This window comes from Catharus ustulatus, chromosome 29 (genome assembly GCF_009819885.2).
Source record: "Catharus ustulatus isolate bCatUst1 chromosome 29, bCatUst1.pri.v2, whole genome shotgun sequence".
NCBI classification, from domain to species: domain Eukaryota; kingdom Metazoa; phylum Chordata; class Aves; order Passeriformes; family Turdidae; genus Catharus; species Catharus ustulatus.
In genome coordinates this window covers 2,381,328-2,408,055 of record NC_046249.1, presented here as the reverse complement: position 1 = coordinate 2,408,055, position 26,728 = coordinate 2,381,328, and the positions used below count along the sequence as shown (strand labels likewise).

At 58.4% G+C, this 26,728-nt stretch overlaps 2 protein-coding genes across 7 annotated transcripts in view; one reads left to right on the top strand and one right to left on the bottom strand.

The window, feature by feature from the left end:
* The window catches only part of ANO8 (anoctamin 8), a 41,356-nt gene extending 36,684 nt beyond the window's left edge, over positions 1-4,672 (bottom strand). Inside the window, exon 1 of one of the 3 annotated variants that reach the window (XM_042780045.1) lies at positions 4,375-4,672. In XM_042780045.1, coding sequence (XP_042635979.1) covers positions 4,375-4,462 — 88 coding nt within the window. In that variant the 5' untranslated portion in view covers positions 4,463-4,672. Of the gene's footprint in view, positions 1-3,700; positions 3,812-4,374 lie in introns of those variants that run through there. The other 2 variants (XM_033082303.2, XM_033082300.2) reach the window with 2 other exon arrangements.
* A 1,422-nt stretch (positions 4,673-6,094) lies between these two features.
* Positions 6,095-25,122, top strand: GTPBP3 (GTP binding protein 3, mitochondrial). Of its 4 annotated transcripts, none has more exons than XM_033082456.1 (11): positions 6,095-6,138; positions 6,525-6,991; positions 7,379-7,810; positions 8,099-8,563; positions 11,414-11,500; positions 14,886-15,088; positions 16,649-16,721; positions 19,409-19,552; positions 21,153-21,318; positions 22,055-22,339; positions 24,826-25,122. In XM_033082456.1, the coding sequence occupies exons 1-11, from the start codon at positions 6,101-6,103 to the stop codon at positions 25,076-25,078; spliced, it is 2,613 nt and encodes an 870-aa protein (XP_032938347.1). In that variant the 5' UTR covers positions 6,095-6,100; the 3' UTR covers positions 25,079-25,122. The 4 variants fall into 4 exon arrangements, with proteins under 4 accessions (XP_032938347.1, XP_032938348.1, XP_032938346.1 ...); XM_033082457.1 differs by having other exon boundaries at positions 6,525-7,144; positions 7,676-7,693; positions 8,027-8,563; XM_033082455.1 differs by having other exon boundaries at positions 6,525-7,693; positions 8,027-8,563.
* The last annotated feature ends 1,606 nt before the right edge of the window (positions 25,123-26,728 follow it).

The window sequence follows — 26,728 nt, the reverse complement described above, 5'->3', positions numbered from 1 at the left end:
GGGTTTAGCGGGGCTGGGGAATGGGGTGTTGGAGTAATGGGGTGCCAGGGTGTTGGGGTAATGGGGTGCCAGGGTTTAGGCGGGCTGGGGGTAATGGGGTGTTGGAGCAATGGGATGTTGGGATTTTGGGGTACTGGGGTGCTGGAATAATGGGGTGCCAGGGTGTTTGGGGTAATGGGGTGCCAGGGTTTTGGAGTGCCAGGGTTTTGAGGGACTGGGGTAATGGGGTGCCAGGTTGTTTGGGTAATGGGGTAATGGGGTGCCAGGGTTTAGGGGGGCCAGGATTTAGGGGGGCGGGGAATAGGGTGTTGGGGTAATGGGATAATAGGGAAATGGGGTACCTGGGGTAATGGGGTCCCAGGGTTTAGGGGGGCTGGGGAATGGGATGTTGGGGTAATGGGGTACTGGGGTGCTGGGATAATGGGGTGCCAGGGTGTTTGGGTAATGGGGTAATGGGGTGCCAGGGTGTTGGGGTACAAGGGTGCAGGGGTAATGGGGTAATGAGGTGCCAAGGTGTTGGTATATTGGGGTAATGGGGTTTCAGGGTGTTTGGGGTAACGGGGTGTTGGGGTGTTGGGGTAATGGGGTACTGGAGTGCTGGGATAATGGGGTGCCAGGGTGTTGGTATATTGGGGTAATGGGGGTTTCAGAGTGTTTGGGGTAATGGGGTGCCAGGGTTTAGGGGTGTTGGGGTAATGGGATGTTGCGGTAATGGGGTGCCAGGGTGTTGAGATGTCGGGATGTTGGGGTACTGGGGTGCTGGGGGAATGGGGTGTTTGGGTAATGGGGTGCCAGGGTGCTGGGATAATGGGATGCCAGGGTGTTGGGATATTGGGGTAATGGGGTTTCAGGGTGCTGGGATAATGGGGTGCCAGGGTGTTGAGGGACTGGGGTCATGGGGTGCCAGGGTTTAGGGGTGTCAGGGTTTAGGGAGGCTGGGTAATGGGGTGTTGGGATAATGGGGGAATGGAGGAATGGGGTGTTGGGGTAATGAGGGAATAGGGAAACAGGCTGCTAGGGGAATGGGGTACCAGGGTTTAGGGGGACTGGGGAAATGGGGGGGTTGGGGTAATGGGGCGTTGGGGTAATGGGGTGCCATGGTGCTGGTGGTGCCAGAGTGTTGGGGGACTGGGGTAATGGGGTGCCAGGCTGTTGGGATGTCAGGGTACTGGGGTGCTGGGGTAATGGGGTGCCAGGGTTCTGGGGTAATGGGGTACCAGGGTGCCAGGGTGTTGGGGTGCCAGTGATTAGGGTGCTGGTGTTTTAGAGTCCCAGGCCATTGGGATATCGAGCTGTGGGGCCAGCAGGGTGCCAGGATATTAGGGTCCCTGTGTTTAGGGTGCCTGTGTTTTAGGGTGACAATGTTTTAGGGTGGCAGGCTGTTAGGGTGCCAGTGTTTTTAGGGTGCCAGTTTTTAGGGTGGCGGTGTTTTAGGATCCCAGGCCATTGGGATATCAGGCTGTGGTGCTAGCAGGGTGCCAGGTTGTATTTTTAAGGTGCCAGTGTTCCAGGGTGCCAATATTTTTTGATATTTTGGGATCCCAGGCCATTGGGATATCACCCTAGCAGGGGCCAGGATATATTTCAGGGTGCCAGTGTCTAGGGTGCCAGCATTTTTGGGTGCCAGCATTTAAGGGTCCCAGGCCATTGGGATATCAGACTGTGGGGCTGTCAGGGAACCAGGCTACATTTTAGGGTTCCAGGTTGTATTTTAGGGCACCAGTTTTTAGGGTGCTGGTGTTTTAGGATCCCAGGCCATTGGGATATCAGGTTCTGGAGCTACCAGGGGCTCAGGCTGTATTTTAGGGGTCCAGACTGTATTTTAGGGTGCCAGTTTTTAGTGTGGCAGTATTTTAGGATCCCAGGCCATTGGGATATCACCCTAGCAGGGGGCCAGGCTGCATTTTAGGGTGCCAGCTTTTAGGGTGCTGGTATTTTAGGATTGCAGGCCATTGGGATATCAGGCTCTGGGGTTATCAGGGAACCAGTCTGTATTTTAGGGTACCAGCTTTTAGGGTTCTGGTATTTTAGGATCCCAGGCCATTGGGATATCAGGCTGCAGATGTCCCAGGCCATTGGGATATCACCCTAGCCAGGCTATATTTTAGGGTGCCAGTGTTTTTAGGATCCCAGGCCATTGGGATATCAGGTTCTGGGCCTAGCAAGGTGCCAGGCAGTACTTTAGGGTGCTAGGCTGTATTTTAGGGTGCCTGTATTTATGGTGCTGGTACTTTAGGATCCCAGGCTATTGGATATCAGGCCCTGGGGCTAGCAGGGAACCAGGCTGTATTTTAGGGTGCCAGGCTGTATTTTAAGGTGCCTGTTTTTAGTGTGGCAGTGTTTTAGGACCCCAGGTCATTAGGATATCACCCCAGCAGGGGGCCAGGCTGTCTATATTTTAGGGTGCCTGTATTTAGGCTGCTGGTATTTTAGGATCCCAGGCCATTGGGATATCAGGCTGTGGGGCTATCAGGGAACCAGGCTGTATTTTAGGGTGCCAGGCTGTATTTTAGGGTGCCAGTTTTTAGTGTGGCAGTATTTTAGGGTGCCAGACCATTGGGATATCACCCTAACAGGGGGCCAGGCTGTATTTTAGGGTGCCAGTGTTTTTAGGATCCCAGGCCATTGGGATATCAGGCCCTGGGGCTATCAGGGAACCAGGCTGTATTTTAGGGTTCCAGGCTGTATTTTAGGGTGCCAGTTTTTAGTGTGGCAGTATTTTAGGATCCCAGGCCACTGGGATATCAGGCCCTGGGGCTATCAGGGAACCAGGCTGTATTTTAGGGTGCCAGTTTTTAGTGTGGCAGTATTTTAGGATCCCAGGCCATTGGGATATCACCCTAGCAGGGGGCCAGGCTGTGTTTTAGGGCGCCAGCTTTTAGGGTTCTGGTATTTTAGGATCTCAAGCCATTGGGATACCACCCTAACAGGGTGCCAGGCTGTATTTTAGGGTGCCAGTTTTTAGTGTGGCAGTATTTTAGGATCCCAGGCCATTGGGATATCAGGTTCTGGGGCTACCCAGGGGCTCAGGCTGTATTTTAGGGTGCCTGTATTTAGGGTTCTGGTATTTTAGGATCCCAAGCCATTGGGATACCACCCTAACAGGGGCCAGGATATATTTTAGGGTGCCAGTTTTTAGTGTGGCAGTATTTTAGGACCCCAGGCCATTGGGATATCAGGCTGTTTAGGGTATTTTAGGGTGCCAGTTTTTAGGGTTCTGGTATTTTAGGACCCCAGGCCATTGGGATATCACCCTAGCAGGGTGCTAGGCTGTATTTTAGGGTGCCAGGCTATATTTTAGGGCCCCTGTATTTAGGGTTCTGGTATTTTAGGACCCCAGGCCATTGGCCTATCGGGCTGCAGATGTCCCAGGCCCCCCGGTGGCGGCGGTGGTGCCAGTGCCACCCTGCCCGGGTGACGCCGCCGGGCTGAGCTCACCCACCCTGCATTATTTATGTCGTGCCCGCAGCGGTGCCACCCGGCGCGGGGACAGCGACACCCGCGACACTGCCACACACACACACGCGTGTGCCACCCCCCTCCCGAGGGACAGGGGGGTCACGGAAAAGGGGGGTCCCCAATGTCCCCAAAGCGGGGGGTGACCCCACCCTCTGCCGCGCTGTCCCCGCAGCCCCTCCCGACAGTGCCACCACCGGTGTCCCCCCGCTTGTCCCCGTTTGTCCCCGGCCGTGGCGCTCACCTTGGCTCCCGGGCTAAGGTCACCGGAGCTGCGGCGTGGTGGGGACCGCCACTGCCCGCTGTCCCCAGCGGTGTCCCCAAGGGGAGGGGGGGGACACGAAGTGGGTCACCCGCAGGCAGGAGTCGCGCTGGGTGGCACAGAAGCCACCAGGCCTTGTCACCACCCCCCTCCCCCGCTGCGGGGACCCCAATCGGGGGGATGTCACCACACGGGGTGGGGGGAGGGGACCCCAACAACGCCAGCGTGGGGACAGCGACACAAAGGCGGAGAGCTGCGCCACCCCCTTGTCGCGATGGGTGGGGGGGGTTGGAAAGGGGCACGAGGGGACCAAAAAAATCCTCGGTGGGGTGGGGGTGACACCGGGGGGTGGCGCTGGGGGTGGCACCGGTGAGGTGGGGTGGGGGAGGGGAGGGGGGGGGGGGTTCGGAGCTGCGCGGGGGCGACACAAAATCAGCCGGGACCCGCAGGGAAGAGGCGGGGGATGAATCCGGAGCTGTCCCGGTACCGGGGGGATGCTCAGAGCTCCACCGGCACCCCCCCCCTCCATTCCCGGTAATCCCGGGGAGCCGCATCCGCAGCGAGCCGCATCCCGGCCCCTCCTTATCAACAACACCTCCGGACCCCCCCTCCGGGCTTCCCACATCCCTCCCGGTCCCTCCCGGTTCGGTCCGTACCCAACACCCCGGTGGGCGCCGCCGGTTCCGTTCGCTCCTCCCCGGCCGGGCCCCGCCGGGTTCGCTCCGGCTCCGGCGGTTCGGGCATGGTGAGGGGCACGGCGGCGGCGATCGGTGCATGAGGCCACCGGGGCCAGCACCGGGAGCCACCGCCGGTGCCACGGCCGGTGGTGGCTCGGGAGGAGGAGGAGGAGGGGACAAAGGAGCGGAGCGGAGCCCGCAGCTCCGAGCGGCCCCCCCGTGGATGCGCTGGTTGGCCACGCGTGTCCGGCCGCGCCCCGTGTCGGTGGGGGGGTCCTTGGGGAGAGGTTCGACCCTACGGTGTCCCCACGGTGTCCCCACGGTGTCCCCAGTGTCGTATCGCCACCCCCTCCCCTTGTTTTGCCCCCCTCTCCCGTCCCCGTAATCCGAACCCTGGTGACATTTTGGGTGACCCCAAAGCGGCTCCCCCACCCCTCCCCACCCCCCTCCTCTCCTCTTCCTCCCCCCGCAGCCCCCACCCCCCAAAAAAATAAATCTGAAATATTCAGGATGGGCCCCCTGTGATCCCCGCCCCCCCCCCCAGGGTGGGAATTTGGGGATTGGGGTGGGGGGCCCCACCCTGCCCCACCCCCCCTCCCGCGGTTATTTTGGGGCAGGGGCTGGCTGCCAGCTCGGCTCGCTGGTGCCACCAGGAGATGTCCCCGCTGTTGTCACCTCGGCTGGGGACAGGGGACAGCTCGGGGGGAAGGGACAGGCCTGGGGGGTTTTGGTGGTTTTGGGGTGGGGGGCACGGGAAGCTTTTTGGGGGCTGGGTTGGGGGTCCTGGGAAAATCCCAAATCCTGTCCTGGATCGGGGGGCTGGGGTTGCCTGATCCCAAATCCCAGTCTGTCCCAGTTCATCCCAGTCTGTCCCAGTGCATCCCAGTCTGTATCCCTGTGTGATTCCCAGTTTGTCCCAGTCAATCCCAGTTTGTATCCCTGTGTGATTCCCAGTCTGTCCCAGTCCGTATAGACTGGGAGCAGGAAGGGATGCGGGATAAAGGAGAGGAATGGGAGCAGGGTGGGATGAGGATGAGGATGAAGATGAGGATGAAATTAGGAACTTGTAGGGAGAGGAAAAATATTCTAAAACTTTTATTCTAAATTTTATTCTTTTTCTTAGAGTTTCTAGCAATAAAGTTTTTCTTTATACCATTGAAAATTAAACCTGTTTTGCCTTCCTCCTAATCCTACCTCACAGCAGAAAATCAATATATATTCTAATAAACGCACTGACAATTTGGCCAGCGCTAAACCCACAAAACAAAAAAAATTAAAATTAACAAACCCCAAAACCGCTACAGGGGGATTTTTAGGGGACAGCCGGGGCTGGAAGGGACCGAGAGGGGCGAGCTGCAGCCCGGTAGCCCCGCGGGGTGCGGGACAAGCCCGGGGGGTGCGGGCAGGGGGACCCCGAGGGGACACACGGGGACCTCGGGGCGGAAGCGCCGCGTCCGTACGGCTTCAACGAGGGCGCCGCCATCTTTGCGGATTAACCAATCAGAAGCCGCGTTTCACCGTTAGCCCCGCCCCTCGCTGCGTACTAACCAATAGGATGCGTTGATGGGCGGAAGCGCTGTGGAAGGGGCGCTGCCATTGTTATGAATTAACCAATCAGAAGCGGGATTTTCTCTTAGCCACGCCCCCTCGGTGGGTATTGACCAATGGCGTGCGGCGGTGGGCGGGGCCAGGAGGGCGCGCGGTGATGGCGCTGAGCGGGGTCGGGAGGGCGGCGTGGGGCAGGTACCGGGGACACGGGGACAGGGGGACACCAGAGGGACACGGGGACACCAGAGGGACGGAGGGACACCAGAGGGACAGGGGGACACGGGGACATCCCCGAGGGTGGCTGTGGGATGGGGGGAACGGGGGTGCATGGGGAGTACCTGGGGATGGCGGTACCTGGGGATGGGTCACACCTGGGGAGGGTCACACCTGGGGAGGGTCACACCTGGGGATGGGGTCACACATGGGGAGGGGTGTCACACCTGGGAAGGGGTCACACCTGGGGATGGGGGTACCTGGGGAGGGGGTCACACCTGGGGAGGGGGGTCACACCTGGGGATGGTCACACCTGGGGGGGTCACACCTGGGGTGCCCATACTGACCCCACCCCTCTCCTCCCCCAGGTGGGCGCGTCCCCTGAGCTGCGCAGTGTCACCAGCGGGGACAGGTGTCAGAGGTGACAGAGGTGTCCCAGGTGTCAGAGGTGTCACAGGTTTCGGAGGTGTCACAAGGTACAGAGGTCACACAGTTGACACAGGTGTCACAGGTTACAGAGGTTACAGAAGTGGCACAGGTTACAGAGGTGTCACAGGTGTCACACGTGGCAGAGATCACACAAGTGACACAGGTTACAGAGATGGCACAGGTGACAGAGGTGGCACAGGTGGCCCAGGTCACAGAGGTGACACAGGTGGCCCAGGTGTTAGAGGCAGCACATCTTACAGAGATTACAGAGGTGACACAGGTGCCACAGATGACAGAGATCACACAGGTTACAGAAGCAGCATAGGTGGCCCAGGTGACAGAGGTGACACAGGTGGCCCAAGCAGTACAGGTTACAGAGGTAGCCCAGGTGACACAGGTTACAGAGGTCACACAGGTGGTGCAGATGGCCCAGGTGACACAGGTGACAGAGATCATGGAGGTTACAGAGGCAGCATAGGTGGCACAGGTGACACAGGTCACCCAGGTGGCGCAGGTTACAGAGGTGGCCCAAGCAGCACGGGTTACAGAGGTCACAGAGGTGACACAGGTGGCCCAGGTCTCCCAGGTGGCCCGGGTGACACAGGTGGCACAGGTTACACAGATGACACAGGTTACAGAGGTTACAGAGGCAGCATAGGTGGCCCAGGTGGCACAGGTTACAGAGGTCACACAGGTGACACAGGTGACAGAGGTGTCCCAGGTGATACAGGTAGCCCAGGTGGCACAGGTGACAGAGGTGGCACAGGTTACAGAGATCACACACGTGGCCCAGGTGGCACAGGTGACAGAGGTCACGCAGGTAGCCCAGGTGGCACAGGTGACAGAGGTGGCCCAGGTGGCCCGGATGACACAAGTGGCGCAGGTTACAGAGGTTACAGAGGTCACACAGGTGACACAGGTGGCAGAGGTCACACAGGTAGCACAGGTGACACAGGTGGCCCAGGTGACAGAGGCCCCCCAGGTGACACAGGTCACACAGGTTACAGAGGTGGCCCAAGCAGCACAGGTTACAGAGGTCACAGAGGTGGCCCAGGTGACAGAGGTGACAGAGGCCCCCCAGGTGTCACAGGTTACAGAGGTGACACAGGTTACAGACATGACACAGGTGACACAGGTGACAGAGGCCCCCCTGTTGACACAGGTGTCAGAGGTGACAGAGGCCCCCCAGGTGACAGAAGCCCCCCAGGTGACACAGGTCACACAGGTGACAGAGGTCACCCAGCTGACACAGGTGACACAGGTTACAGAGGTCACACAAGTTACAGAGGTTACAGAGGCTCCCCAGGTGACACAGGTGACACAGGCCCCCCCGGTGACACAGGTGACAGAGGTTACAGGGGTCACACAGGTGGCACAGGTCACACAGGCCCCCCAGGTTACAGAGGCCCCCCTGGTGACAGAGCCCCCCCCGGTGACACAGGTCACACAGGCCCCCCCGGTGACACAGGTTACACAGGTGACAGAGGTGGCCCAGGTGACAGAGGCCCCCCAGGTGACACAGGTGACAGAGGTCACAGAGGTTACAGAGGCCCCCCAGGTCACACAGGCCCCCCCGGTGACACAGGTCACACAGGTGACAGAGGTGACAGAGGTGCCCTAGGTGACACAAGTTACAGAGGTGACAGAGGTCACACAGGCCCCCCAGGTGACAGAGGCTCCCCAGGTGACACAGGTCACACAGGTCACACAGGCCCCCCAGGTGACACAGGTCACACAGGTTCCCCCGGTGACACAGGTGACAGAGCCCCCCCCGGTGACACCATCTTCGCGCTGTCCTCGGCCCCGGGCCGCAGTGGCGTCGCTGTGATCAGGGCCAGCGGCCCCGGCAGCCGCGGGGCCCTGCAGAGCCTGGCTGGGACCCCCCCCCTGCCCCCCCCCCGGCTCCTGGCCCTGCGCAGCATCCGGGACCCCCACACGGGAGAGACCCTGGACAGGGGCATGGTGGTCTGGTTCCCAGGTCTGGGGGAAAAAATTGGGGTCTGGGGCAGAAAAAATTGGGGTTTGGGGATAAAAAATGGGGTCTGGGGGGCAAAAAATGGGGAGAAATTTGGATTTGTGGGGCAAAAAATGGGGTTTGGGGGGGCTCAGGGCTCCATGGAGGTCTGGGGGGAAAATTGGGGTCTGGGGGGGAGGAATTGAGGTTTGGGGGGGAAAGATTGGGGTTTGGGGGGCAGAAATTGGGGTTTAGGGGGCAAAAAATGGGGTTTGAAGGGGCTGCTCAGGGCTCCATGGGGGTCTGGTTCCCAGGTCTGGGGGGAACATTGGGGTTTGGGGGGGATATTGGGGTTTGGGGGGCCAGAAATTGGGGTTTAGGGGGGCTCAGATTGGGGTTTTTGGGGGGTAAAAAATGGGGTCTGGGGGGGGATAATGGGGTTGGGGGGGCAAAAAAATGGGTCTGGGGGATAAAAAATGGGGTTTGGGGGGCAGGAATTGGGGTTTTGGGGGGTCGGGGGGGGCTCAGATTGGGGTTTGGGGGCCAGAATTTGGGGTTTAGGGAGGCTCAGATTGGGGTTTGGGGGACAAAAAATGGGTCTAGGGGGCAAAAAATGGGATCTGGGGGGAGCTCAGAGATCCATGGGGATCTGGTTCCCAGTCTGGGGGGGAAAATTGGGATCTGGGGGGGAAAATTTGGGTTTAGGGGGCAGGAATTGGGGTTTGGAGGGCAAAAAATGGTGTTTGGGGGTAAAAAATGGGGTTTGGGGGAACTCAGGGCTCCATGGTTCCCAGGTCTGGGGGAAAAATTGGGGGCTGGGGCAGAAATTGGGGTTTGGGGGGCAAAAAATGGGGGGAAATTGGGGTTTTTGGAGGGACATTGGGGTTTGGGGTGTAAAAAATGGGGTTTGGGGGGGCAGAAATTGGGGTTTGGGGGGCTACTCAGGAGTCCATGGGGGTCTGGTTCCCAGGTCTGGGGGGAAAATTGGGTCTAGGGGGGCTCAGATTGGGGTTTGTGGGGCAAAAAATGGGTCTGGGGGTAAAAAATGAGGTTTGGGGGGGCTCAGGGCTCCATGGTTCCCAGGTCTTGGGGGGGAAAATGGGTCTGGGGGGGGCAGAGATGGGGTTTGAGGGGGTAGAAAATGGGATTTGAGGGGTAAAAAATGGGGTTTGGGGGGGAAAAATGGGTCTGGGGGGTAAAAAATGGTGTTTGGGGGGTTAGAATTTGGGGTCTGGGGGCAAAAAATGGGTCTGGGGGGCTCAGGGCTCCATGGTTCCCAGGTCTGGGGGGCAAAATGGGTCTGGGGGGGCAGAAATGGGGTTTGAGGGGGTAGAAAATGGGATTTGAGGGGTAAAAATGGGGATTTGGGGGGGGAAAAATGGGGTTTGGGGGAGCTCAGGGCTCCATGGGGGTCTGGTTCCCAGGTCTGGGGGGAAATGGGGATGGGGGGGGGGGGAAAGGGTCTGGGGGTTAAAAAAATGGGGTCTAGGGGGGAAAAATGGGGTTTGGGGGGGCGAAAATGGGGTTTGGGGGTCAGAATTTGGGGTTTGAGGGGGCTGGGGAGGGGGCTCAGGGGTCCATGGGGGTCTGGTTCCCAGGTCTGGGGGGTAAAATGGGTCTGGGGGGCAAAAATGGGGTCTAGGGGGTAAAAAATGGGGTCTGGGGGGCGAAAAAATGGGGTTTGGGGGGCAAAAAATTGGGGAAATTGGGGTTTGTGGGGCAAAAAATGGGTCTGGGGGGACTCAGGGCTTCATGATTCCCAGGTCTGGGGGGGACATTGGGGTTTGGGGGGCAAAAAATGGGGTTTGGGGGCGCTCAGGGCTCCATGGTTCCCAGGTCTGGGGGGGAAAATGGGTCTGGGGGGGCAGAAATGGGGTTTGATGGGGTAGAAAATGGGATTTGAGGGGTAAAAAATGGGGTTTGGGGGGTAGAATTTGGGGTCTGGGGGGCAAAAAAATTGGGTTTGGGGGAGCTCAGGGCTCCATGGGGGTCTGGTTCCCAGGTCTGGGGGCAGAAATTGGGGTTTGGGGGACAAAAAATGGGGTTTGAGGGGAAAAATTGGGGTCTGGGGGGCAAAAATTGGGTCTGGAGGGCAAAAAATGGGGTCTGGGGGGGCTCAGGGCTCCATGGTTCCCAGGTCTTGGGGGGGAAATTGGGTCTGGGGGGGCAGAGATGGGGTTTGAGGGGGCAGAAAATGGGATTTGAGGGGTAAAAAATGGGGTTTAGGGGGGAAAAATGGGCTTTGGGGGGGCTCAGGGCTCCATGGTTCCCAGATCTGGGGGGTAAAATGGGGTCTGGGGGGCAGGAACTGGAGTTTGGGGGGGGACAAATTTGGGTTGGGGGGGAAATTGGGGTTTGGGAGGGACAGAAATTGGGGTTTGGGGGGAAACATTGGGGTTTGAGGGGACAAATTGGGGAGGAAATTGGGGTTTAGGGGCAGAAATTGAGGTTTGGGGGACACAGTTTGGGGTTTGGGGCAGAAATTGGGGTTTGGGGGGCAGGAATTTGGATTGGGGGGGACAGATTGGGGTTTGGGGGCCAAAAAATGGGGTTTGGAGGGGAGAAATTTGGGTTTGGGGGCCAGAATTTGGGGTTTAGGGGGCAGGAATTGGGGTTTGGGGGGTACCCAGTGCTCCATGGGGTTTGTCCCCATTTTGGGGGGCACAATTTGTGGTTTTGGGGGCTCTGGGTGATGATTTGGGGGTCCCCACTGCCCTTTTTGGAGGTTTAGGGAGGCCTGGCAGAGCCCCCAGCCCATCCTGACCCCATTCAGGATTGGGATTTTGGGGCAGGGGGGTCCCCAAGGCCAATTTTGGGGTGTGGGGGTGGGGAGGGGATTTGGGGGTGCCCAGCCCAGCCCCCTGTGCCCCCCAGGACCCCACAGCTTCACGGGGGAGGATTGTGCTGAGCTGCACGTGCACGGGGGGCCCGCCGTGATCAGCGGGGTGCTGCAGGCTCTGGGTGAGACCCCCGACCCAAAATGGGTCTTTGTCATCCCAAAATGTGCCTTTTCCACCCCAAAGTGTGCTTTTTTCATCCCAAAATGTCCCTTTGTCATCCTAAAATGTCCATTTGTCACCTCAAAATGTCCCTTTGTCACCCCAAATGTCCCTTTGTTATCCCAAAATGTCCCTTACCGACCTCAAAATCCCTTTGTCATCCCAAAATTTCCCTCTGCCATCCTAAAATTTCCCTTTGTCATCCTGAAATGTCCCTTTTCCATCATATCCCAATCCTTTCCCATCCCAAAATTTCCCTTTCCCACATAAAATGTGCCTCTGCCACCCCAAATGTCCCTTTTCCACCCCAAAATTTCCCTCTGTCACCCCAAAATGTGTCTTTGTCATCCCAAAATGTCCCTTTCCCATCCCAAATGTCCCTTTGTTACCCCAAAAATGTGTCTTTGTCACCCCAAATGTCCTTTTGTCATCCCCAAATGTCCCTTTCCCACCCCAAAATGTCCCTTATCGACCCCAGAATGTGCCTTTATTATCCCAAAATGTGCTTTTTTCATCCCAAAATGTCCCTTTTCCATCCCAAAATTTCCCTTTGTCACCTCAAAATGTCCCTTTGCCATCATATCCCAATTCTTTCCCACCCAAAATGTGCCTCTGCCACCCTAAATGTGCTTTTTTCATCCCAAAATGTCCCTTTGTCACCCTAAAATGTCCCCAAAATGTCCCTTTGTCATCCCAAAATGGGCCCCTGCCACCCCAAATGTCCCTTTGTCATCCTAAAATGTCCATTTGTCACCTCAAAATGTCCCTTTATCATCCTGAAATGTCCCTTTTCCATCCCAAAATGTGCCTTTGTCACCTGAAAATGTGTTTTTTTCATCCCAAAATGGCCCTTTGTCATCCCAAATGTGTCTTTGTCATCCCAAAATTTCCCTTTGTCACCTCAAAATATCCCTTTTCCATCATATCCCACCCAAAATGTGCCTCTGCCACCCCAAATGTGCTTTTTTCACCCCAAAATGTGTCTTTGTCACCCCAAAATGTCACTTACCGACCCCAAAATGTGTCTTTGTCATCCCCAAATGTGCTTTTTCCATCCCAAAATGTCCCTTTGTCATCCCAAAATGTGCCTTTTCCACCCCAAAATGTGCTTTTTTCATCCCAAAGTGTCCTTTTGTTATCCCAAAATGTCCCTTACCGACCCCAAAATGTCCCTTTGTCATCCCAAAATGGGCCCCTGCCACCCCAAATGTCCCTTTGTCGTCCTAAAATGTCCCTTTTCCATCCCAAAATGTGCCTTTGTCACCTCAAAATGTGCTTTTTTCATCCCAAAATGGCCCTTTGTCATCCCAAATGTGTCTTTGTCATCCCAAAATTTCCCTTTGTCACCTCAAAATATCCCTTTTCCATCATATCCCAATCCTTTCCCATCCCAAAATTTCCCTTTCCCACCCAAAATGTCCCTCTGTCAGCCCAAAATGTCCCTCTGTCACCCCAAAATGTGTCTTTGTCACCCCAAATGTCCTTTTGTCATCCCAAAATATCCCTTACCGACCCCAAAATCCCTTTGTCATCCCAAAATTTGCCCCTGCCATCCCAAAATGTCCCCAAAACGTCCCTTTGTCATCCCAAAATGTCCCAAAAATGTCCCTTTTCCATCCCAAAATGTCCCTTTGTCATCCCAAAATGGGCCCCTGCCACCCCAAATGTCCCTTTGTCATCCCAAAATGTGCCTTTGTTATCCCCAAATGTGCTTTTTTTCATCCCAAAATGTCCCTTTGCCATCATATCCCAGTCCCTGGGATGCTTCAGGCCCTGGGTGAGACCCCCGACCCAAAATGGGCTTTTTTCATCCCAAAATGTCCCTTTGTCACCCCAAAATGTCCCTTACCGACCCCAAAATGTGCCTTTGTTATCCCCAAATGTGCTTTTTTCACCCCAAAATGTCCCTCTGCCCCTTTCCCCCAATCCCTTTTCAACCCAAATAATTCCCCCATTCCCTCCCACCCCCATTTTTGGGATTCCCCGTGTCCCTCCCCCTCTTTTTTTGGGATCCCCTCCATTCCCTGTCTCCCTCCCCCCCATTTTTGGGATCCCCCATGTCCTCCCCCATTTCAGTCTCCCCTCCTTCCCTTTCCCCCACCCCATTTCGGGACCCTGCCTCCATCCCCTGTCCCTCCCACTCATTTTTGGGATCCCCCATGTCTCCCTCCCCATTTTAGGATCCCCCTCTCCATCCCCCATTCCCTCCCACTCTTTTTTTTGGGATCCCCTGCATTCCCCCCGTCTCTCCCACCCCTTTTTCGGGACCCTCCCCTCCATCCCCCAGTCCCTCTCCACCTTTTTTGGGATTCCCTGTATCCCTCCCCTCCTTATTTCAATCTCCCCTCCCTCCCTCCCTTTCCCCCACCCCATTTTCAGATTCCCCTCCCTCTCTGTCCCCCCCATTTCAGTCTCCCCTCCGTCATTTTTGGGATTTCCCGTGTCCCCCCCATTTCAATCTCACCTCCCTCCCTTTCCCCCACCCCATTTTTGGGATCCCCTCCATTCCCTGTCCCTCCCACCCCATTTTGGGATCCCCTTCATTCCCCCATTTCCTCCCCACCCCATTTTTGGGATCCCCCCGTGTCCCACCCCCCTCCATTTCAGTCTCCCCTCCATCCCCCACTCCCTCCCCCCTTTTTTGGGATTCCCTGTATCCCTCTCCCCTCATTTCACTCTCCCCTCCCTCCCCTGTCCCCCCACCCCATTTTGGGACCCCCTCCCTCCCCTGTCCCTCCCTGTCCCTCCCCATTTTTGGGATCCCCCATGTCCCCCCCATTTCAGTCTCCCCTCCCTCCCTCTCCCCCAATCTCAGTCTCCCCTCCCACCCCTGTCCCTCCCTCCCCTCCATTTTTGGGATTCCCCGTGTGCCCCCCACCCCATTTTTGGGATCCCCTGTATCCCTCCCCCCCCCCCCATTTCAGGCTCCCCTCCCTCCCCTGTCTCTCCCACCCCTTTTTCGGGACCCTCCCCTCCACCCCCCAGTCCTTCCCCCCATTTTTGGGACTCCCCGTGTCCCTCCCCCCATTTTGGGATCCCCCCTCCATCCCCCATTCCCTCCCACTCTTTTTTTGGGATCCCCTCCATTCCCTGTGTTCCTCTTTCCCCATTTTTGGGATTCCCCCATGTCCCCCTCATCTCAGTCTCCCCTCTATCCCTCCCCATATTTCAGTCTCATCTCCCTCCCTTTCTCCCACCCCATTTTTGGGGCTCCCCTCCATTCCTTGTGTCCCTCCCCCATTTTTGGGATCCCCCATGTCCCACTCCCCCCCATTTTCGGGGTTCCCCGTGTCCATCCCCCCATTTTTGTCACTCCCCGTGTCCATCCCCCCATCTCTCTCCCCCAGCCCGTGTCCCGGGTCTCCGTCCTGCCGAGCCGGGCGAGTTCTCTCTCCGCGCGTTCCGCCGGGGGAAGCTGGACCTGCCCGCGGCCGAGGGGCTGCGGGACCTGATCGGGGCCGAGACCGCGGCCCAGCGGCGCCAGGCGCTGCGGGAGCTGCGGGGCGAGCTGGGCCAGCTCTACCGGGCCTGGAGCCACGCCCTCACACAGGTGGGGCTGGGCTGTGGGCTACCGAACGGGGGGGGGTGGCTACTGAGTGCTGGTGTGGCCACCAAACCCTCCCGGGGCCACCAAACCCTCCTGTGGCCACCAAATGCTGCTGGTGGCCACCAAACGCTGCTGGTGGCTACCAAACATTGCTCGTGGCCACCAAACCCTGCCATGGCCACCGAATGCTGTTCATGGCCACCAAACCCTCCTGTGGCCATAAAACCCTCCCATGACCACCAAACCCTGCTGGTGGCCACCAAACCCTCCTGTGGCCACCAAATGCTACATGTGGCCACCAAACGCTGCTGGTGGCTACCAAATCCTCATGTGGTTATCAAACCCTCCCATGGCCACCAAACACTACTGGTGACCACCAAACCCTGCTGTGGCCACCAAATGCTGCTCATGGCCACCAAACCCTCCTGTGGCCACCAAACACTGCTGGTGGCCACCAAACCCTGGTGATGGCCACCAAATGCTGCTCGTGGCCACCAAACCCTCGCATGGCTGTCAAACCCTCCCGGGGCCACCACACCCTCCTGTGGCCACCAAATGCTGTTCATGGCCACCAAACCCTTGCATGACTGTCAAACCCTTCCAGGGCCACCAAACCCTCCTGTGGCCACCAAACACTGCTGGTGCGGCCAAACCCTCCTGGGGCCACCAAACGGGGATGGTGGCTACTGAACCCTGGGAGGGTTCTGTGGCCACCAAATACTCCTGTGGTCACCAAACCCTTCTGTGGCTACCAAACCCTGCTGGTGGCCACCAAATGCTGCTGGTGCCACCACACCTTGCTGGTGGCCACGAAACACTGCTCGTGGCCACCAAACCCTTGCATGGCCGCCAAACCCTTCTGTGGCCACCAAACCCTTCTGTGGCTACCAAATGCTGCTGGTGGCCACCAAACCCTGCTAGTGGCTACCAAACACTCACGTGGTCACCAAACCCTCCTGGGGCCACCACACCCTGTTTGTGGCCATCAAACGCCACTGTTGGCCACTGAACCCTCCCATGGCCACCAAACACTCCCATGGCCACCAAACCCTGCTGGTGGCCCCAGAGTGGGGCTGTCCCCGTGTCCCCTCAGTGTCTCCTCAGTGTCCCCACCCCCCACAGTGTCCCCGCAGTGTCCCCTCAGAGTCCCCGCAGTGTCCCCGCAGTGTCCCCTCAGTGTCCCCGCAGTGTCCCCTCAGAGTCCCCGCAGTGTCCCTGCAGTGTCCCCTCAGTGTCCCCACAGTGTCCCCAGTGTCCCCACAGTGTCCCCTCAGTGTCCCCGCAGTGTCCCCGCAGTGTCCCCGCAGTGTCCCCGCAGTGTCCCCACCCCCCTCAGTGTCCCCTCAGTGTCCCCGCAGTGTCCCTGCAGTGTCCCCTCAGTGTCCCCGCAGTGTCCCCGCAGTGTCCCCGCAGTGTCCCCGCAGTGTCCCCACCCCCCTCAGTGTCCCCTCAGTGTCCCCGCAGTGTCCCTGCAGTGTCCCCTCAGTGTCCCCGTGTCCCCGCAGTGTCCCCTCAGTGTCCCCTCAGTGTCCCCAGTGTCCCCTCAGTGTCCCCACCCCGCAGGCTCTGGCGCACCTGGAGGCGTTCATCGACTTCAGCGAGGATGACAACGTGGAGGAAGAGGTGCTGGCCCGAGGTGAGGCCTGTCCCCAGTGTCCCCAATGTCCTCTCTGTGTCCCCTGTGTGTCCCCAATGTCCCCTCGTGTGACAGCTGTGTCCCCGATGTCCCCTGTGTCCTCTCTGTGTCCCCAGTGTTCCCTCTGTGTCACAGGTGTGTCCTCGATGTCCCCTCTGTCACTGCTGTGTCCCCTCTGTGTTCCCAATGTGCCCCCTGTGTGTGCAGTGTCCCCTCTGTGTCATGTTTGTGTCCCTAGTGTCCCCTCTGTGTCATGGCTGTGTCTCCTCTGTGTCCTCTCTGTGTCCCAATGTCCTTTCTGTGTCCCCAGTGTCCACTCTGTGTCCCCTGTGTTCTCTCTGTGTCCGCTCTGTGCCACTGCTGTGTCCCCTCCAGGGGAGCTGATGTCCCCTCTGTGCCACAGCTGTGCCCCCAATGTCCTCTCTGTGCCACAGCTGTGTCCCCAATGTCCCCTCTGTGTCACGGCTGTGTGCCTGATGTCCCCTGTGTGTCTCCTCTGTGTCCCCACCAGGGGAGCTGGTGTCCGCTCTGTCCCCTCTGTGTCACAACTGTGTCCCCTGATGTCCCTTCTGTGCCATGTTTGTGTCCCCAGTGTCCCCTGTGTGTCATGGCTGTGTCTCCTCTGTGTCCCTTCTGTGTCTCCTCTGTGTCCCAATGTCTTTTCTGTGTCCCCAATGTCCCCTCTGTCACAGCTGTGTCCCCTCTGTGTCCCCACCAGGGGAGCTGATGTCCCCTCTGTGTCCCTTCTGTGTCACGGCTGTGTCCCCTGATGTCCCTTCTGTGCCATGTTTGTGTCCTCAGTGTCCCTTCTGTGTCACAGCTGTGTCCCCTCTGTGTCCCCTCTGTGCCACTGCTGTGTCCCCTCCAGGGGAGCTGATGTCCCCTCTGTGTCACAACTGTGTCCCCAATGTCCCCTCTGTCACGGCTGTGTGCCTGATGTCCCTTGTGTGTCCCCTCTGTGTCCCCACCAGGGGAGCTGGTGTCCCCTCTGTGTCACAGCTGTGCCCTCTGTGTCCCCTCTGTGTCACAGCTGTGCCCTCTGTGTCCCCTCTGTGTCCCCAGTGTCCCCTCTGTGTCACAGCTGTGCCCTCTGTGTCCCCTCTGTGTCACAGCTGTGCCCTCTGTGTCCCCTCTGTGTCCCCAGTGTCCTCTCTGTGTCACAGCTGTGTCCCCACTTTCACTGCTGTGTCCCCTCTGCGTCCCCTCTGTGCCACGTTTGTGTCCCCAATGTCCCTTCTGTGTCAGGGCTGTGTCCCCAATGTCCCCTCTGTGTCCCCTCTGTGTCCCCACCAGGGGAGCTGGTGCTCCCTCTGTGCCATGTTTGTGTCCCCAGTGTCCCCTGTGTGTCACAACTGTGTCCCCTCTGTGTCAGGGCTGTGTCCCCAATGTCCCCTGTGTGTCCCCTCCAGGGGAGCGGTGCCCTGATGTCCCGACTGGGACAGGGGGGTCACTCCTGGTGTTTATTCCCCAAATTTGAGGTGCCCCCGGGGGTCTCTGTGTGTCTCCCCCTATTTGGGGTGCACCCGGGGCTCTCCCCTGCTATTTATTTGGGGTCAGGACAGGGGGTCTCCCCCGTTGTCTCCCCATATTTGGGGTGCACCCAGGGTTCTCTGGGTGTTGTATTCCCCTATTTGGGGTGCCCCCGGGGGTCTCCCTGCTGTCTCCCCCTATTTGGGGTGCACCTGGGGATCTCTCTGGGTGTTTTATTTCCAAATTTAGGGATCAGAACCATGTTCTCCCTCTATTTGGGGTGCACCCGGGGGTCTCTGTGTGTCTCCCCCTATTTGAGGTGGCCCCGGGGGTCTCCCCTGCTATTTCCCTCTATCTGGGGTGCACCCGGGGGTCTCTGGGTGTTTTCTCCCCCTATTTGGGGTGCACCCAGGGGTCTCTCTGGGTATTTCCCCTATCTGGGGTGCACCCGGGGGTCTCCCCGCTGTCCCCTCTATCTGGGGTACCCCCAGGGGTCTCTGGGTGTTTTCTCCCCCTATTTGGGGTGCACCCGGGGGTCTCTCTAGGTATTTCCCCTATTTGGGTGCCCCTGGGGGTCTCCCCTGCTATTTCCCTTTATTTGAGGTGCACCCGGGGGTCTCTCTGGGTGTTTTATTCCCCTATTTGGGGTGCACCCGGGGGTCTCCCCACTATTTCCCTGTATTCTCCCCCGTTATTTCCCTTTATTTGGGGTGTCCCCGGGGGTCTCTGCATATTTCCCCTATTTGAGGTGCACCCAGGGGTCTCTGAGTGTTTTCTCCCCCTATTTGGGGTGCACCCAGGGGTCTCCCCTGCTATTTATTTGGGGTCAGGACAGGGGGTCTCCCCCGTTGTCTCCCCATATTTGGGGTGCACCCAGGGTTCTCTGGGTGTTTTATTCCCCTATTTGGGGTGCACCCGGGGGTCTCTCTGTGTGTCTCTCCCTATCTGGGGTGCCCCCGGGGGTCTCCCCACTGTCCCCCCCCATTATTTGGGTGCCCCCGGGGGTGTCCCCGCTGCCCCCCGGATTATTTGGGGTTCCCCCGGGGGTCTCTCCGCTGCCCCCCCCCATTATTTGGGTGCCCCCGGGGGTCTCCCCGCTGTCCCCCCCCATTATCTGGGGTTCCCCCGGGGGTCTCTCTGGGGTCTCCCCCCCATTATTTGGGGTACCCCCGGGGGTCTCCCCGCTGTCCCCCCCCATATTTCTCCGCCCCCCGCAGTGCAGGGCGCCGTGCGGGCTCTGGAGCGCCAGATCCGGGCGCACCTGCGGGACGGGCGCCGGGGGGAGCGGCTGCGGGCCGGGGTCCGCGCCGTCATCGCGGGACCCCCCAACGTGGGCAAGAGCAGCCTGCTGAACCTGCTGTGTGAGTGGGGAGGGGTCCGGGCCGGGATTCCAGGGGGGATCGTTCCTGGGGTGTTGTGGCACCCATGGGATCGGGATAATTCCCGAAATTCCAAAGGGAGCCATTCCCGGGGCGTTGTGTCACCCATGGGTGGGGAGGGATTGGGATCCATCCTGGAATTCCAAAGGGAATCATTCCCGGGGTGTTGTGTCACCCATGGGATCGGGACAATTCCCAAAATCCCGCAGGGAATCATTCCCGGGGTGTTGTGTCACTCATGGAATCGGGATCCATCCCAAAATTCCACAGGGAATCATTCCTGGGGCGTTGTGTCACCCATGGGATCGGGACAATTCTGGAAATTCCACAGGGAGCCATGCCCGGGGCATTGTGTCACCCATGGGTGGGGAGGGATTGGGATAATTCCCGAAATTCCGCAGGGGATCATTCCCGGGGCGTTGTGTCACCCACGGGTGAGGAGGGAGCGGGAAAATTCCCAGAATTCCACAGGGAGCCATTCCCGGTGTCCCCAGGGCATGGTGTCACCCATGGGTGGGAAAGAAGCGGGATAATTCCCAAAATCCCACAGGGAATAATTCCCGGGGCATTGTGTCACCCATGGGTGGGGACTGGGTGGGGAGGTATTGGGATAATTCCGTAAATTCCACAGGGAGCTGTCCCTGGTGTCCCCAGGTCACCCATGGGTGTCCTTCCCTTGTCCCCAGGGCATTCTGTCACTCATGGGTGAGGAGGCATCGGGAAAATTCCCAAAATCCCAAAGGGGAGCCATTCCCGGTGCCCCAAAGCCATTGTGTCACCCATGGGTGAGAGGGGACCAGGACAATTCCCCCAAATCCCAGCGGGTCCCTCCCCTGTCCCCACGCCACCCACGGGTGTCCCCTGCTGTTCCCAGGACACTCATAGATGTCCCACGGGTGTCCCCCACTGTCCCCACGCCACCCACGGGTGTCCCCTGCTGTCACCACGTCACCCGTAGATGTCCCTGCTGTCCCCAGGACACTCATGGATGTCCCATGGGTGCCCCCACTGTCCCCACGTCACCCATGTGTGCCCCCACGTCCCAGGACACCCATGGATGTCCCTCGCTGTCCCCATATGGGTGTCCCCTGCTGTCCCCACGTCACCCACGGGTGTCCCCCGCTGTCCCCACGTCACACATAGGTGCCCCCCTGTCCCCAGGACACTCATGGATGTCCCCCGCTGTCCTCCCACGGGTGTCCCCTGCTGTCCCCACGTCACCCATGTGTGCCCCCCCGTCCCCAGGACACCCATGGATGTCCCTCACTGTCCCCATATGGGTGTCCTCCGCTGTCCCCACGCCACCCACAGGTGTCCCCACGTCACCCACGGGTGTCCCCCCCTGTCCCCACACCACCCACGGTGTCCCCGCTGTCCCCAGGACACCCATGGATGTCCCACGGGTGTCCCCCGCTGTCCCCACGCCACCCACGGTGTCCCCGCTGTCCCCCTATGGATGTCCCTCGCTGTCCCCCCACGGGTGTCCCCGCTGTCCCCACGCCACCCACGCTGTCCCCGCTGTCCCCTCACGGGTGTCCCCCGCTATCCCCACGCCACCCACCGTTGTCCCCGCTGTCCCCAGGCCGCCGCCCTGCCGCCATCGTGTCGCCGTGGGCGGGCACCACTCGGGACGTGCTGGAGGTGCCGCTGGACATCGGGGGGTTCCCGCTGCTCCTTGGGGACACCGCGGGGCTGCGACAGGCCACCGACCCCGTGGAGCAGGAGGGGGTGGCACGGGCCCGGGAGCGGTGAGAGGGGGGGTCGGGGGGTTTGGGGGGGGTCCCCACGGCTCAGACTCCGAGGTGACATCACTGTGTGTCCCCAGGCTGTGCAGTGCTGGATGTCACCTCGGTGTCACCCACACCCATTGGCCCTGAGGGACTTTGGGGGGTTTTGAGCGGGATTTGGGGGTGTCCCCACGGCTCAGACCCCAAGGTGACACCACCACGTTGTCCCCAGGCTGTGCAGTGCTGGCAGTGCTCGATGTCACTTTGGTGTCACCCACACCAGTGGCCCTGGGGGCTGGAGGAGTTTTCAGGGGGGTTTTGGGGTCCATTTGAGTGGGTTTTGGGGGATTTTGAGTGGATTTTGGGGGGTTTTCAGGTGGTTTCAGGGGTGTCCCCATGGCTCAGACCCCAAAGGTGACACCACCACGTTGTCCCCAGGCTGTGCAGTGCTGGCAGTGCTGGATGTCACCTCGGTGTCACCCACACCAGTGGCCCTGAGGGGTTTGGGGGGGTTTTGGGATGGTTTTGAAGTGGTTTTGGGGAAGTTTTGGGGGTGTCCTCACAGCTCAGACCCCAAGGTGACATCACTGTGTGTCCCCAGGCTGTGCAGTGCTGGATGTCACCTCGGTGTCACCCACCCCGGTGGCCCTGGGGGGGTTTTTGAGGAGTTTTTGGGATGGTTTTGAGGTGATTTGGGGTGGTTTTGGGGTGGTTTCAGGGCTGTCCCCACAGCTCAACATCATCACGTTGTCCCCAGGCTGAGCCAGGCTGACCTGGTGCTGGCAGTGCTCGATGTCACCTCGGTGTCCCCCACCCCGGACTCCCTGGGGGCTGCTCTGGCCGCCCTGGAGCCCCCCCCGGACACCCCCTGCGTGCTGGTGCTCAACAAAGCCGACCTGCTGTCCCCAAGTGCCACCTGTGCCCAGGGCCACCCTGTCACCGGGCTGTCCTGCCAGGGCCACCCTGTCACCCTGCTGTCCTGCAAGACGGGGGAGGGGCTGGAGGCGCTGCTGGAGCTGCTGGGGCAGCAGCTGGCGCGGCTGTGAGTGCGGGGGGATCCCAAATGTTCATCCTGGGATTGGGGCTGCTCTGGGATGGATGGGTTCCCTTTGTCACCCTGAGATCTTTGCCATCCCTGATCCCATTCCCACAATTGATTCCCTTTTCCCATCACTGATCCCCTTTTCCTGTCACTGATCCCTTTCCCATCCCTGATCCCATTTCCATGGCTGATCTCATTTTCCCATCACTGATTCCTCTTTTCCATCCCTGATCCCTTTTCCATCCCTGATCCCTTTCCCATGGCTGATCCCCTTTTCCTGTCAGTGATCCCATTCCCAAAATTGATCTCGTTTTCCCATCCCTGATCCCCTTTTCCCATCCCTGATCCCTTTTCTATCCCTGATCCCCTTTTCCTGTCACTGGTCCCTTTTCCATCCCTGATCCCTTTTCCATCCCTGATCCCATTTTCCATCGGTGATCCCTTTTCCATCCCTGATCCCCTTTTCCATCCCTGATCCCATTTTCCTGTCACTGATCCCCTTTTCCTGTCACTGATCCCATTCCCACAATTGATCCCCTTTTCCCATCACTGATCCCCTTTTCCCATCCCTGATCCCTTTTCTATCCCTGATCCCCTTTTCCTGTCACTGATCCCTTTTCCATCCCTGATCCTGTTTCCCATCCCTGATTCCCTTTTCCCATCCCTGATTCCCTTTTCCCATCCCTGATCCCTTTTCCATCCCTGATCCCCTTTTCCTGTCACTGATCCCATTCCCACAATTGATCCCCTTTTCCATCCCTGATCCCATTTCCCATCACTGATCCCTTTTCCATCCCTGATCCCATTTTCCATCCCTGATCCCCTTTTCCTATCACTGATCCCTTTCCCACAATTGATCCCCTTTTCCCATCACTGATCCCCTTTTCCCATGTCCAGTTTCCCCCTTTCCCATCCCTAACCCCATTCCCACACCTTCTCCCCTTTCCCAGGTGCGGGGATCCCCTTTTCCTATCCCTGATCCCCCTTTTCCCATCCCTGATCCCATTCCCATACCTTTTCAATTCCCAGGTGCGGGGATCCCCCTTTCCCATCCCTGATCCCCCAATCCTACACCTTCTCCCCCATTCCCAGGTGTGGGCATCCCCCAATCCCACACCTTCTCCCCCAGTCCCATCCCTGACCCCATTCCAACACCTTCTCTCCATTCCCAGGTGTGGGGATCCCCTTTTCCCATCCCTAACCCCAATCCCACACCTTCTCCCCTTTTCCCATCCGTGATTCCCCTTTCCCACACCTTCTCCCCCTTTCCAGGTGCGGGGATCCCCTTTTCCCATCACTGACCCCATTCCCATGTCCAGTTTCCCCCTTTCCCATCCCTGCTCCCCTTTTCCCATCCCTGACCCCAATCCCAGGTGCGGGGATCTCTGACCCCATCCCTGATCCCTCTTTCCCATCCCTGACCCCATTCCCACACCTTTTCTATCCCCCGGTGCGGGGATCCCCTTTTCCCACACCTTCTCCCCCTTTTCCAGGTGTGGAGATCCCCCTTTTCCCATCCCTGACCCCATTCCTACACTTTCTCCCCCATTCTCAGGTGCGGGCATCCCCCTTCCCCATCCCTAACCCAAATCCCACACCTTCTCCCCTTTTCCCATCCCTGATCCCCCATTCCCACACCTTCTCCCCCTTTCCCAGGTGCGGGGATCCCCCTTTTCCCATCCCTGACCCCAATCCCACACCTTCTCCCCTTTTCCCATCCCTAATCCCATTCCCACACTTTCTCCCCATTCCCAGCTGCGGGGATCTCTTTTTTCCCCATCCCTAACCCCATTCCAGATGTGGGGATCCCCCATTCCCACCCCTTTTCCGTTCCAGATGCAGGGATCCCCCATTCCCACACCTTCTCCATTTTCCAGGTGCGGGGATCCCCTTTTCCTATCCCTGATCCCCCTTTTCCCATCCCTGATCCCATTCCCATCCTTTCTCCCCATTCCAGGTGCGGGGATCCCCTTTTCCAGGTGCGGGGATCCCCTTTTCCCATCCCTGATCCCCCTTTTCCCATCCCTGACCCAAATCCCAGGTGCGGGGATCCCCTTTTATCCCATCCCTGACCCCAATCCCACACCATCTGTCCCTTTTCCAGGTGTGGGGATCCCCTTTTCCCATCCCTGACCCCATTCCCACACCTTCTCCATTCCCAGGTGCGGGGATCCCCTTTTCCCATCCCTGATCCCCCTTTTCCCATCCCTGACCCCAATCCCAGGTGCGGGGATCCCCTTTTATCCCATCCCTGACCCCAATCCCACACCTTCTCCTCTTTTCCCATTCCTGATCCCCCATTCCAACACCTTCTCCCCCTTTCCAGGTGCGGGGATCCCCTTTTCCTATCCCTGATCCCCCTTTTCCCATCCCTGACTCCATTCCCACACCTTTTCCATTCCAGGTGTGGGGATCCCCTTTTCCAGATGTGGGGATCCCCCTTTCCCATCCCTGATCCCCCTTTTTCCACCCCTTTTCCATCCCAGGTGCGGGGATCCCCTCCTGGGCTCTCCCCTGCTGACCCAGAGCAGGCACAGCCGCCACCTCGGGGCGTGCGCGGCGGCGCTGGCGCGCTTCAACCGCGGCGACAACAACGGCGACAGCGGCGACAGTGGGGACCTGGCGGTGGCCGCCGAGCTGCTGCGGGTGGCACGGAGGGAGCTGGGCAGGATCACCGGGCAGGTGACCCCCGACGATGTCCTTGATGTCATCTTCAGGGATTTCTGCGTGGGCAAGTGACGCTGGACTGGTGGTGGCACCGCGATTAAACCTTGGTGGCTTTGGTGGCTTTGGTGTCGCCTCGTTGGTGTCCCCAAGCCCCGAGCGCGGGGCTCGGGAAGCGCCTGCTGCTCCGAGATTATCCAGGAGGAATTCCAGGAAATCCTCTGGCGCGGCTTGAGACCTTCACAATTTGTCACTTTGTCACCTTTGTCACCGCCATCCCGTCCTGGCGCTGGGCAGGAAGCGGCGGAGGAGGGGACGCGGTGGCAGGAGGTGGCAGTGCCACTGTCGCGGTTTGGGGACACTCGGGGGACACTCGGGATGGCGCAGGGGACAAGGGACACTCCGGGTGGCACAGGGGACAAGGGACACTCTGGGGCACTCGAGGGACACTCGGGGTGGCGCAGGGGACGAGGGACACTCGAGTGACACTTGGGGACATTCGGTGGCGCCGGGGAGCGCCTGGCGGGGCAGGGACGGCGCGGCAGGAAAAGGATTTTCCACAGGAAAGGCGGCTGGAAATGCCGGGAATAAATCATGGGAATAAATCCCGGGAAAAAAAAAATAACGAGAATAAATAACGGGAAAAAAATAACGAGAATAAATCCCGGGAAAAAAAATAACGAGAATAAATCCCAGAAATAAATCCCGGGGGGAAAAAAACGTCCCTGGAGAGAAATCCTGGGAATTAATTTTGGGAATAAATAACTGGAATAAATCCCTGGAATAAATGCCTTGGAATAAACCCCTGGGAATAAATCCTGGGGATAAATTTTGGGAATAAATCCTGGGGATAAATTTTGGGAAAAAATCCCTGGGAATAAATCCTGGGAGTAAATCCAGGGAATAAATCCTGGGAATTAATTTTGGGAATAAATTCCGGGAAAAAATAATGGGAATAAATTCTGGAAATAAATCCCTGGGAATAAATAATGGAATAAATAATAGGAATAAACCCTGGGAATAAATTCTAGAATAAATCCTGGGAAAAAATCCCTGGGAAAAAAATAACGAGAATAAATCCCAGGAAAAAAAAATCCCTGGGGATAAATCCTGGGAATAAATCGTAGAATAAATCTGGGAATAAATCCTGAGAATAAATTCTGAAAATAAATCCCAGGAATAAATAATGGGAATAAATTCTGGAATAAATAATGGAATAAATCCCTGGGAAAAAAAATCCTGGGAATAAATCCCAGCCTTGCTCAGGTCCAGGGGACAAGGACAGAGTGGTCCCCTGTCCTTTGGGGACAAGGCCACCCCTGTCCCCTGTCCTCAGTCATTTCCCAACCCTCTGTGTGGATTTGGGATGGAATTCCTGCTCCCCCATCCCGATTTTTCCATGGATTCTGTGTCAGGGGACAAGGCCATCCCTGTCCCCTGTCCTTTGGGGACAAGGCCACCCCTGTCCCATCTCAGACATTTCCCACTCCAGGCTGCAATTCCCTCTCCCCATTCCCGATTTTTCCATGGATTTCCACACACGTGAGCAGGAGATTGTCCCCAAACTCAGGACCTTGGGACAAGGCCACCCCTGTCCCTGATCCTTTGGGGACAAGGCCACCCCTGTCCCATCTCAGACATTTCCCGATTTTTCCATGGATTTCCACACACACGAGCAGCGAGTTGTCCCCAAATCCGGGGCTGGCTTTTGTCCCCCTGCAGCCG

What these genes read in the sequence shown, in the direction of transcription:
- GTPBP3 (XM_033082454.1), top strand. Translation starts at nt 6,101, where the DNA reads ATGGCGCTGAGCGGGGTCGGGAGGGCGGCGTGGGGCAG. An exon ending in GGGAGGGCGGCGTGGGGCAG is followed by an intron (nt 6,139 to 6,524) that starts GTACCGGGGACA and finishes CTCCTCCCCCAG; the next exon opens with GTGGGCGCGTCCCCTGAGCT. An exon ending in GGAAGAGGTGCTGGCCCGAG is followed by an intron (nt 16,722 to 19,408) that starts GTGAGGCCTGTC and finishes CGCCCCCCGCAG; the next exon opens with TGCAGGGCGCCGTGCGGGCT.